This window comes from Phoca vitulina, unplaced genomic scaffold, assembly GCF_004348235.1.
Source record: "Phoca vitulina isolate PV1807 unplaced genomic scaffold, GSC_HSeal_1.0 scaffold21, whole genome shotgun sequence".
Lineage (NCBI taxonomy): Eukaryota > Metazoa > Chordata > Mammalia > Carnivora > Phocidae > Phoca > Phoca vitulina.
Window position 1 is genome coordinate 21295723 of NW_022589724.1, and position 13202 is coordinate 21308924.

The 13202-nt window shown below is 36.5% G+C and overlaps 1 protein-coding gene across 4 annotated transcripts in view; it reads left to right on the forward strand.

The window, feature by feature from the left end:
• MRRF (mitochondrial ribosome recycling factor) overlaps nucleotides 1-13202 on the forward strand; it is a 54234-nt gene that overhangs the window by 218 nt on the left and 40814 nt on the right. For 2 of the 4 annotated variants that reach the window (XM_032418271.1, XM_032418269.1), the window contains exons 2-3: nucleotides 4762-4973; nucleotides 12388-12543. In XM_032418271.1, the coding sequence (XP_032274162.1) occupies nucleotides 4762-4973; nucleotides 12388-12543 (368 nt within the window). Of the gene's footprint in view, nucleotides 1-64; nucleotides 1107-4761; nucleotides 4974-10445; nucleotides 10622-12387; nucleotides 12544-13202 lie in introns of those variants that run through there. The other 2 variants (XM_032418270.1, XM_032418272.1) reach the window with 2 other exon arrangements.

The window sequence follows — 13202 nt, forward strand, 5'->3', positions numbered from 1 at the left end:
GTGAGTGGCCTCTGCACGGCCCGGAGGCGCGCGCTGGGTCCGGGTGCCAGAGACTTCTATTCAAAGATTTCTGGGGGACCTTAGGGAGTCTGATCGCCGTCCCCCGACCGGTTCCATTCGAGTCCGGCTTGACCTTTAAGGCTGGGGGCGGAACCTGTCGCTTCCCAGAGAGTTTCATGGGGTGGGGGCGGGGCTTGTCTCCTCAGCTAGGAACTTCGAGGATGGCGGAGGGGAAGGGAGCTTACTCAATAGTAGCCACTACTTAGTAGCCCACTATTTGGCAGGAACATTTAGTTTTCACGTGGAAGTAGGTATTATTATCCTCCCCCCCGCCCCATGATGAAGAAGTGAAAGCTCAGAGAAATAACTACCAGGGTCATGCGGCCAGTAAGTGACGGAGCTTAAATTACAAAGCCTCAACTTTTAGCCGTTACTCTGTGTCTTCCCTTGGAGAACAGTTGTCATTTCAGTACTGTTATCTAGTTACAAAGTGTTTCTGCAGCCCTTATCTCATTGGATCGTCCTGGTGACCCTGACAAATAGTATTTTCATCTACATTTTACAGAGGAGATTGAGGTCCAGAGAGTTCGACCTAGCTGAGGTCACTTATCTAGGAAGTGCTAGAACCAGGGCTCTTTCCCAGGTCTTCTCTAGGTTTGGTGCCGTTTTCCTTTCACTACACTCCATTGCACTACCCAGAATCTGGTCTGACCTTTCATTTTACAGTTGAGGAAACACAACCTAGGTGGGAGAAATGATTTGATACAAGTCATATGTCAGTCCTAGAGCTGGCGCAAATGCTTTTTGAGTACAGGTAGTTATGAATCTATAGAGGATGGTTGGCAGGGAGTGATGAAGTAGGAATATTGGGATTCATACCTTCTAGCTCTTAGGCAAAAGCTCTTTCTCCACCTGTTAAAGTGTCTTATCCTCCTTTGGCTATGTCAGGGACATGATTCTATACTATAGTCATGATACTATGAATAGTCAGATTCTATGTAGTCAGTTGCTATAAACACCTTTACATGGCACTGAATTTAGAGAGCATACCCTACTATCTCTATGTGGAAAATCTGGCAAACCAAGAGATCATTGAAGCACTGTTGGTAAGTAGATCCCAGGACCTTCAATCTGAGGCTTAGATTCCAAATCTTGAACCATAATTGTGACCTTGGTTAAGGACCTGCTCTTTCTAGACTTTCATTCATGTATTCATCACTTGTATTCAGTGTCTTCTGTGTTTAGGGACTGTGCTAGGTACTGGAGGTATGGCAATGCACAAGACAACCATAGATCAGTCCTTGCGATGGTTATAGTCTTGTGGCGGGAATTAGGCAATGATCAAATAACTACACAAATATTAGCTAATATTGTTTAAGCACTATGAAGAAGTGTAGGGTGTTAACAAAAATGGGCTACAGGACATTTGATCTAGTTGGGTTGGAGGAGACAGCCAGAGAAGGCATCCTCTGAGAAAGCGATGCTTAAGTTGAAATCTGAAAGAAAAATGGGAGGTAGTTCATTAAAGAGGTGGGGTAAAATCATTCCAAGCAGATTCAACTTCAGCAGTATGTTTGAAGACCTAGGAGCAGAAGGAATGTTCCAGGAAATGAAAAATGAGTGTGCTTATTTGTAAAATGTGGGTGGTAATCACATATCTGGTTATCAGATAATACATGTGAAAGTATTAAAAATGTACATATTATAAGCTAATATACAGCTGAATTGGGAGAAGTTGCTGGGAGAGTGGACAATGGGCTTTGTGTCCCTCATCTAGTTCTTTTTTAAAATTAAAATACACCTATGGAAAACAGAGAAGGTCAAGTTTTGAGAACCTTAACTTTGGAAAAACAGTATGTGCTTCAAATATTTTTAAAAATTACTTCAACAGTTTCAACAATAATGTCAGTAATTGCTCTGAGTGGTTTCAGGTACATAATAGTATAGTATAGTGGTTAAGAGCACAGACTGGAGCTAGATTGCCTGAATTCTAACCTTGGGCAAATTATTTATCTGTGCCTTTCTTTCTTCATCCATAGAATGGGTATACTGATAGTACTTATTTCATAGTGGTATTATGAGGTTCAAATAAGTTAATGTATGCAATGTAGCGCTTAGAATTGTTTCTGGCACATAGTTGTAACTCTGTAAGTGTTGGCAATTGTTTCATTTTTTATTGTTACAATTATCTTCTTAAAGCCTCATTAATATCACCATGGTAAAAATGGGGTGCAAACCAGCTCAGAGAGGCGAAATGATCTACCCAAGTTAATAAGTGTGGGATTCCAGTTCAACACTGTGTCCAAAGCCCAGGTACTTCCTGACACATTTTTCTCTCAGTATAGGTTAATTTTGTTGGATTGGGCTCCTGTGACAGTTCCTTTCCTCGACTTTAATTCTTCTGTGCTGAACTGTTAATATGCATGTCCTTAAGGTAAAGGGCCCAAGGGACTGCCTTTATTGAACTTCCACTTCGAAATTTCCTGACTTCTGTGCAATTAAAATCTGTGCCTAAAACATTTCAGCAATGTGGTTTATTTATAGAGTTGTCTTCCGGTTCACATGTACTGGGTCTCCTTTTGGGTACTGCATTTTCTGTCAAAGGTTGTTTATTTCTAACCCATTTTGATTTCCTGTTGCTTTGTGGATTGGTATTATGACCTGCAACAGGAACACCAGGAAACCTGTCTTAAATGGAGCAGCCAAATTGAGACCCCGTAGATAAAAAAAAAAATAAATTAAAAAAACACATTATTATACAGCCATATTTGGATATAAGTGTGGGTTAGGCATTGGCTATATTAGAAAAATCTAGATATAGAAACCTCACTCAGAGCCAAATTTTGTGAACAGTTTTGCCGAAATAGGGCAGAGCTATTAGTTCCATGCCCTTGGACAGTGACAGTCTCTTTGAACCTCAGTTTCTACATCTGTAAAATGGAGATTACTATACTTTCTTTGTGGCATTATTGGGAGGATTAAGTGAAATATGTACAGGTAAAGCAATCAGCCTGGGCCTGACTTCAGTTAATAGCAGCTATTGATAATAATTAAAGAAGAAGAAAAGATACTTCTTCATTTTTTAATCCAGATTTGCTTTTACTGACTTCATATACTAATCCATGACATCTAGCATCCCTTGCTATTAAAAATCCCATCAGGAGAGAAAAAAATTCTATCAGGAGAAATAATTTGCCTTTGCTCTGCTCATTTGCTTTTCTTTTAAGAAATAATGATAATGATAGCTAGCATTGAATAAGCAGATACTGTATTCCTGGCACTGTGCTAGGTGTTTTCCATACACTTACTATTTCATTTTAAGATCAGGATTATTTTTCTCATTTTGCAGATGAGGAAAGTGATGCCCAGATAGGTGGAGTGAACTGTCCAAAGTTGAAATGTATATCCAAAAATAAATAAAATAAAAGCAGCTGGGTGTTAAGTAGGTGATGGGGATGAAGGAGGGCGCTAGTCATGACGAGCACCGGGTGATGGACGGAAGTGTGGAATCACGAAACTAATATAACGCTGTATGGTGACTAACTGGGATTTAAATAAAAAATTAAAAGAAAAGTACATCCAGATTTGACTGACTAGGCTATCTTGTATAATGACACGCAAGATTTCTTTATTGTGTCTGACCCTTGTGTGAAAGTCTTTTTGAAAGGAAAGGCGATAGCTATCAACAGATACGCTTTTGGGGGCTCCTGCTGTCCGCTGGGCACTGTGCCCATTATTTTACCTGCATAAACTCATTTATTCTTCCCCACCCTAAGAAATAATTATAATTATCCCCATTTTACAGTTGAGGAAATCGAGGTGCAGAGTCAGGTCAGGGGCATTTAGTCAGTGGTGGGGCCGGGGTTGGATTCCATCTGGCTACAGAGCACATGCTCTGATTTAGTTCTACTGCATCAGCATTTTAGGATAGGATTTTCTTTTCTTTTTTTTAATGAAGTGTAGGACAGATTTTCAAAGATAGTAGTGGCTTCCAGGTATTTGATGAGAATTGTTCTTGGTTTTAACTCAGTGATAGCCAGATTCCTGGCAGAGGCTAGCTGTACATTAGCTAGATGCTAGCATTTTTTCATGGTCAGAACTTCAGATGTATAATGTGTAACTTGTGTTAACACTGAGGAGGGTGGCATTTTCCAGAGCTTCAGTTCTGTAACATGGAAGACCTCAAACCTCAACCGTGCTTCAGACTCCCATTAAAGTAAAGTGCATTCTAATTGGTAATCAGTGCATAAGGAACCAAAGAAAATTCTAATTAAATGCTGTCGTGTGAATTTTCCAGTCATTTTATGCCTGTTGAAATGATTTTTTTTTTAATTTAGTTTAAAGTCCTCTTTCAGTGCTCTGCCCTCCTTCTTTATAGTATAACTTTATCAAGATTTTTTGCCTTTTCTCATGTAAGGATTTAATTAGCATCATTAAAGATTTAGGCTGCTGCACATTTACTTACTCTGTGTTCCCTGTGTACTCTAAGAAGCATTTGGTACAGTAGAAAGAGCCTGGCGATTTGGAGTCTTACAGACTATGGGCAAGTTACTTAAATCTCTGTGAGCCTCAATCTCTTCATCCTGTAATATGGGGCTAATCATATTTCCTTGGATGGCTGTTGGGAGGAGATAATATATTTAAATTGCCTAGCACATAGCTCAGTTTGCAGGGGTTGCTTGATAATTAATACAAATTATTTTCTGAAGTTGTAATACAGTCTGTTTTACTTAGATCTCCTTTTTGTCTTATTCTTTTTAGTGAATGTTCACAAGGATTGTCTTCAGTCATGGCCTCGGGTTTAAGGTGCTTCCGCTTGGTCCACCCTGCCTTTTGTAACTCCCTTGCAGCCTGGACCAGACCTATTTCGGAAGGGATGCTGAAGACAGTGAGTGGAAGACAAAATGATCGTGGGCAATCCATGGCCTCTCCAGCTGTACCAGTCCGTCATTTTGCTACCAAGAAAGCCAAAGGTAGAGATATATGACCTCCTCACCGCTTTCTTACATTTAGCCCTTGAACTGTCATAGCTGGAAGGGATCTCGGAGAGGTACTGAATTTCTCCCCTTGTGGAAGAATGAGGACATGGTGTCTCAGACAGTTCAGTTGATCAGCTTAAAAGATATCACAGTGACAGAGACAGTGGTAGAACTGAGGGTCTGTTTGCTCATTACCATGCTGCCTCCCATGTTACCATTGCTTAGAAAATGTCTGAGTTCCTTCTTTTAGTTTTAGAATTAGAGATGTAAGTGCCAAGCAAATAAGACTATTTGTGGCAGAGATCAACATGTTTTCTCCTTATAGCAAGACCTATGTTGGAAGTAAAATTAAAACCAGAAGTTTGTTGGGTGAGGAGGTATTAGAGCCGTGGATTTAGATGGATGATCTTAATGGTTTGTGTCATCCAAGAATGAGACTTTGATATACCGCAGGTCTCAGCTTAAATGGCGTTTCCTCATGGAAGCCCTCTCTGACCTCTTAGACTGGGTCAGGTCCCTTGTTACGTGCACTCATACGCACGGTTATTTTACATTTGACGTCCTTAGCACAGCACTCATTAATTAATCAATTAATTGTAAGATTAATTATTGTTTGTTATATGTCTTCTATGCCAGACTTTATGAGGATAGGGTCTGTATCTTGTTTAGTACCTAAGAGGGCCTGACACGTAGTATGTATCAAAAAATGTTGACTGAATGAAGGAGTGACAGAAAATTGTCAAGCACACCTGCTTTTTGCAGTGGTGGGTCAGGGCGTCCATTCCCAAAGATGGTGCTGGAAAGATGCTGCTGAGTATTTTTTCCACTGGCTTTCCTTTTATCGTTTCTTGTGGACCTTCCCTTTTCTATTAATAGGAAAATGAACAAGTTGCTGAAAGAGCATTAATACTTAGTTAGAAGACTTACATTCTGTTAATAGTGATAATGGCAACAATTTTTAATCTGTATGTTGCACTAATTTTTTTAAATTCACATATTTAGTAAATTGATCCTTATCCAGTGAAAGAATTAGCATTATCCAGTGAAGAAATTTTTCTAATTATCTGGTGAAGCACAGATCTCACCATTTACAAATGAGGAAGCCGAGGTGCCTTTGTAAGATGTTTGTCCATGGTCACATCTAGTTAGTGGCAGAACTGGAAACGGGGGCTCTTGATGCGCACGGCATCACACACATTAGCTACAGCGAGTAAGCAGCATCTTTTCAAATTTAATTGGCTATTTAGCTTTTATCTTTTTTGATTGCCTCTTTAAAAAGTTGGTGGCTTGACATTTTCTTTTAGGTTTATTGGATTCTTTCTGTGTTAGGAATGAGAGTCCTCTGTTGATTTTATGTGTTATAGCTGTCTGCTTTGTTTTTTACTTACCGATATCTTTTGTTGAGCATAAGTTTTAGTATGGTCATATTTTTTAGTCCTTTTCTTTATTGTTTGTACTTTTTATGTCTTATTTAACAAATCCTTACCTATCCAAGGTCTTAAAGCTATTCTTCTATATTTTCTTCTGAATATTTTAAAGATTTTTACTTTTCATGGGTTTTTAATTCATATGGAATTTATTCCTGAATATGTCGTGAGGTTGGGAATCCAGTTTTCTAAAGTTTCTTTTTTATAATGGGTAATAAGTTCTGTCAATATCATGTATTGATTAGCTCATTCTTTACTCCTCTGTAGCATGTCAAGTTTCTTTTTATGTATTTTATTTCTGAGCTCTTAATTTTGTTGAATTACTTATCTCTCCCTACACTAAATTCCTTTCTAAATTCCTGAATCACTGTCGTAATATCTTGAATCTGGTGGTACAGATCTCTCCTCATCATATACACACACTTTTTCATTTTCTTCTTTCTGGCCGTTTGCTCATGTATATGAAATTTATAATCATACTGTGAGTTTTTCTCCATAAAGATTTTACACATTTCTTTAACCAGGTTTGTTTCTGGGATATCATCATTTTGATCACATACGTATATTTTTAAAGTAATTTTTTGGGTTATATATGCAGGAAAGTACATACTTAACTTGCACGTGGTTACAGTTCAGAGAATTCTCATCAAGTGAACACAGCCTTGTAACCATCACCCATATCAAGATACAGAACATCACTCGTACTCTGGAAGCTTTCCGCATGTCCCTTTCAGTTGTCACCCTTCAAAAGATAACCCATTTTATTGACTTTAGCACTGTAGATTAGATTTGCCCTTTTTGAACTCAGTATGGCTTCTTTTGTGTCTGGCTTCCTTTGGTAACAATCTCTTGGTGAGGTTTGTCCATGTTGTTGCATGTAGTAGTTGTTTGTGCATTTTTCTTTCTTTATGGTATCCTAGTGAAGGCTTATACCACAACTTGTGTATGCTTTCTGTAGTTGATGGGCATTTGGGTTGCTTCCAGTTTTGAACTAAAATAAATAATGCTACTATGAACATGCCTGTACATGGATTTTTGTGTCCATATGAATACCTTTCTGTTGGTATACATATACCAAGAGGGGGGAATCTCTGAGTCTTCGAGGATGCATATATTCAGTTTCTCTACATACAGTTCTCCAAAATGGTCGTGCCAGTGTACACTCCTACCAAAAATGTTTTAGCTTTCTCTTTGCTCCACCTACTCATGAACACTTGGTATATAGTCAGTCTTTTCATTTCTAGCCATTCTCATGGGTGTGTAGTTATATCTCATTGTGGTTTTAATTTGTAATTTCTTGATAATGATGGTGAGCCCCTTCACATTTGTTTATTGGCTCTTTGTTTATCCTCTTTCCAGTCTTTTGCCCATTAAAAAAATTGATTTGTGGGAGTTTTAATATATTCTAAAGATAAGACTTCTGTCATGCGTACGTATTGCTGATATGCTTGCCTTTTCATTCCTTTAATGGTGTTTTTTGATGAACAGAAGTTTTTGTTTTTGTTTTTTTAAAGATTTTATTTATTTATTTATTTGACAGAGAGAGAGAAGTTTTTAATTTTAATATAGTCCAATTTATCAGTCTTTTCCTTTATGGATAGTTTTTTTTTTTTTCTATTTGAGAAAAATTTCCCCACCTTAAGGTCATGAGTATATCTGTTACGTTATTTTATGGAAGATTTGTTGTTTTAAATTCATTTCTTTTTAAAGATTATGTGTTCTGTTTGGTTGCTGGTGAATAGGAACACTTTTGGTTATTATACGCCGATCTGGGGTTTTGCAACCTTGAAATCTTTTATTAGATCTATTGTTTGTATAGGCAGTTATAATATTTGTAAATAATGATAGGTTTGTTTTTCCCTTTCTAATCCATATACCTTTTCTTTCTCTCCTTCCCTTTCTCCCTCCCCCTCAACTACATTGACTAAGAACTTGAATATAATTGAATAAACATGACTGATGATAGTAGGCATCCTTATTATTATTTCAGACTCTATCAGGAACACTTCTCATATGTTAACATCAAGAATTACGTTTGCTTATTTTTTCAGTAGTGTCTCTTATAAGCAAATATTTTCTGTCCCTGTTTTGTTAAGAATCTTTCATTTGAATGAGTATTAAGTTTTTATCAAATGCTCTTACTGCATTTATTGAGTTGATCATCTATTTTTAAAAATTTTTTAATCTGTTAATGGGGTGACTCAACATCAAAGCTTTTTCTGATGTTAAACCACTTTTGCATTTTTGATAATGAGCCCTACTTGCTTTTGATACATAATTTGTATGTACATTGCTTGATACGTAATCTATACATATGTCGTTGGATTTGGTTTGCTAATATTAATTTAGGGTTTTTGAGTCTATACTTTTACGTGAGATTAGCCTTAATGTAGCTCTCTGATATTGATGGGCATAACTTTCTAGCATTATCCTTGTCCAGTTTTGGTATCAAGACTGTATCAGTCTCATAATATGAGTTGGGGAATTCATCTCTGTCTCAGTCTGTCTCTCAGTGGGATGGTCTGATAAGATCAGGATTAATTGGTTCTTTACATGATTGGTAGAATGTGCCTGTGAAATCATCTGGACCTGGTATTGTATGTGGACAGACTTTAAATCATAGATTCAATTTCTTTAATGGTTATGATGCTGCTTAGATTTTCTCTTTTTTCTTGAGTTAGTTTTAGTAAATTATATGTTTTTAGGAAAATTTTCATTATTTCTAAGTTTTCAAAGTTGTTGGCATAAAGTTGTCCATAATAGTCTCTTAAGATTATTAAAATCTCTAATGTTTTGATAACTGTCTCCTCCTTTTCTTTCTTAATATTGATTTGTCTACTTTCCTTTTGAAGTTTGTTGGTTTCATAAGCCTTATTAAAACGAGCTTTTAATTTTGGTGATCTCTCTTTTCTTAGTTTTATTGATTCCTGCCCCTTATTTTTTATTTTCTTCCATGTCCTTCTTTTTCTATCCTTTGAACTGGACAGTTCATTAATTTTCAACCTTTGTTCTTTTCTTATAAGCATGTACAGCTATAAACTTCTATCTAAATACAACTTCAGGTGCCTCCTAGAAATTTTAGATATACAGTATTTTTATTGCCTTTTTCTAAATAATTTAAGTTTTCATTATGTGTTTCTGTAGTCCATGAGTTATTTGGAGGTGTTTAAAATTTTTCAAACATACGCTTTTTGGAGAGTTAGCTTAATCCCACTGTGATCAGAGAATGTGTCCTATATGATATAGATTCTTTGATATTTATTGAGATTTGCTTTGTGGGTTAGAACATGGTTATTTTGTATAAAGGTTCAAGTGTGCTTGAGAAGAATGCATGTTTTATTGCTGGGTACAGGATTATATATATGACCATTAGATTGAGTTGGCTAATTTTGTTGATCAAAAATTTTCTATTTATTTTTTTTATTTGCTCAATTTATCAGTTATGAAGAAAGATATTTTGGATGTCCTTGTATGATTATAGATTCATCAGTTTCTCCTTTTCATTCCATTAATTCTGAGGCTATGTTATGGGGTATATTTAAGCTCAGAATTGTAATATCTTTCTGGTGAATTGTTTTTACTGTCATTATGAAATGGTCTTCATTTTTTCTAATAATGCATTTTGTCTTAAAATCTATTTTTAGGTATTAATGTAATTGCATCAGCCTTCTTTTGTTTAATATTTGCCGGGGCTATAATTTTTCCATTCCTATACATTAAACTTCTGTAATCTCATGTTTTTGTAAAACCTCTTATGTATTGTATATGACTAGACTTAAAAAGTTCTTACTGAGAATCTCTAACTTTTAAATGATCATCTTGGTCTGTTTATATTTCCTGTGTTTACTGAGTATTTGTGTATCATTTTATGTTGTACTTTATCATAGTTTTCTTCGTTTCTTTTTTTTCCCCTCCTTTCTATTGAATTAATCAGATTTCTTTATTTCTCTTTTTTCATCATTGCTGATTTGGAAGTTATACATCTTATTTTTTATTGTTTTAGTAGTTACCCTTAATTTCTGTTTTTAACTTTTTATAGAAATTAAAAAGCACCTATAGAAAAGTGCAGCTGTCGTAGGAAACAGCTTGATAATTTTCATAAACTGAAAACCCTTGTGTAATCAGCACCCAGATCAAGAACCAGAACGTTTTCAACATGTCAGAAGTCCCCTTTATGCTCCCTTCTAGTAACTTCCCACCTTCTACTCCTTGCAGGTAACTGTTATTCAGACTTTTAATGGCATGGGTTAGTTTTGTCTCTTGTACTGTACATTCTTGTATCTGGCTCTTGTACGCACACTCTGTATTCTGGTGTCTAGCCTCTTTGCTCAACGTTATGTTTGTAAGAATCATTTTCTTCTGTGTAGTTGTAGATCTTTCTTTCTCATGGCTGTATACTATTTCGTTCATATATCCATCCTGATACTGATAGGCATAACTTAAAATTTTTAACATGCATTCTTAGTTTAAAAAAATCTAAAGTTGCAGATACTATTTCCATTGTTTCTAGCTCCTGTTGTTCTTTGAAAGTATGCTGTTGTTCTGAATTTTGATCCTTTATGGATCACTTGTCTTTTATCTTGGGCTGTTTTCAATACCTCTTTGTCGTTGGTTTTCTGCACTCACAGGATGTCTAGGTATGAATTTACTTTTATTATCCTCTTCGGAACCTGTATTTGTGAATCTGAAGATTCCCATCTTTCATCAGTTTTGAAAATTCTAAGCCATTGTTCTGTTAAGAGCAATAAGGTCTCAAGCATGGTGGTGACACAAGCAAATACATGTTTTTAAAAAATCACTCTGCTGCTTACTGGTTGGTACTTGGGGGAAAACATTTAAATGATTTGTGCTGTAAATTTCTCATCTCATCTCCCTGTACAAGGGGGACAATAATAATCTCTGTTCTTCCTACCTCGGGGAGCTGCTCTGACTCTCTAATAGAAGAATGTACTTTAAATTGCATTGCAAATTGTGATGTGCTGTACAAATATCACAGGATTTAGCTCACTGTAGATGTTCAATAAACTTTGTTATGAATGAATCTCAATAAATATTTGTTGAGTAGTTAACAAGCGTAGGATAGTATTACTTAATATTTTTATTCTTTTTTCCCTTCACTCACCTTCCATGAAGAAAGGCAGGAATATTTGTTTTACTCATGGAAGTGATCTATATATATAGAACATATATGAAATAGCACCATGGTGGCTTAGGCATAAAATCTAATTTTATTCAGCCCCCATTGCTGTTGATTTTCTGAAATATAACCATTTTTATTACCACTGGTGGTTTTTAATGTTCGTTAACTACTGTTGTTCGTTCTGTCCATCCCAGCTATCAGATACTTTGCATATCCTGTCTTAGTATTCATTTTAAAATGACTTAATGTATTTCCTGTGTCTCCAATTAGATTTTTTGGAGACAATCTAATGGAAAGTTCATGGGTTTAAAATTAGGCAGATCCGGGACCAAATCTTGGCTTTACTATTTCATGACCTTGTGACATTAGGCAAGTCACTTTACCTTTCTCATCTTCTGTTTATTTTTCTAAAAAATAAGGAATTCATTTATGGAGTGCCTGCCATATGGATAGTGCTCTTTTAGGTATTTGAATTACTTAATTTGTATCATAGCAACCTGGCAATATAGGTATTATCCCTGTTTTACAGGTAAGGAACCTGATACTCCACAAAGTAGAGTAACTTGCCCAGAGTCATAAAACTGGTGTGCATCATAGCCAGTGTTTTCACCTGAGGTGTTTCATTATAAAGCTTGTGCCTTCACTAGTATCTCAGAAAGTGATTAGCACAGTGTTGGGTACCTAGTGGACAGTCAATGTAGGCTCTCTTTTAGGGCATTGACAATGTATAATTTTTTAGCACTTGGCATTTTTCTCTGTACTTAGTGGCACTTCTTCAGTAGTTGTTTATTGTCTCTGTGTATGCTGCTGTTCTTTTATTCACTGATTGTTGACTTCCTAGCCAAAGGGAAAGGACAATTCCAAACCAGAGTGAATCTTAATGCTGCCTTGGTTGAGGATATAATCAGCTTGGAAGAGGTGGATGAAGAAATGAAGTCTGTGATGGAAGTACTCAAAGATAATTTCAATAAGACTGTCAATATAAGGACCTCACCAGGTTAGTGGCTGAACCAATGTTTTGGAGAGGGGCATAGTGGAAAGATCATGGCTTTGGCAGAGCTGGGTTTCAGTCCCGGTTTTATTACTTACTCACTGATGACCATGGGCAGTTACTTTACTTTTCTGGTCCTCAGTTTCCTTGTCTAAATTCCCACTTTATAGCTTTGGGGTAGGTATTAAAATAAATGAGGTAACATGCGGAATGGTTGGAGCACAGTGCCTGGCTCATCGTTAACACTACTTTATTCATCCATTTAGCAAATATTTGTCTACTGTGAACTAAGTATTGTGCTGGTATACAGTGGTGAACAAAAAATAGGCATAGTCTTTGCTGTCACGGAATTGCACTCTCAAAAAATGGGAGTTTTATTAAGATTGTACTATATAAGCACTTCTAGGTATATAATCTCACAGTAACCGACATCTTTGGTCTGATTTTTGCAGTTTGTCCTATTTGGCCATTCTTATCCCTTACTGGGAACCAAGTGGCTGCAAACCTATCCATCTGAGGCATTTCTGTACCCCTGAGCTTGACCAGGAAGATTCCGTTTGGGTTAATAACTTCCTGAAAGTGGCTTTTCTAAGTGGGAAATGTCAGAACTGTCTAGGAGAACTGTTTGCAGATGTGATGGAAGAAGTGAGTTGTCAGCTAATGGT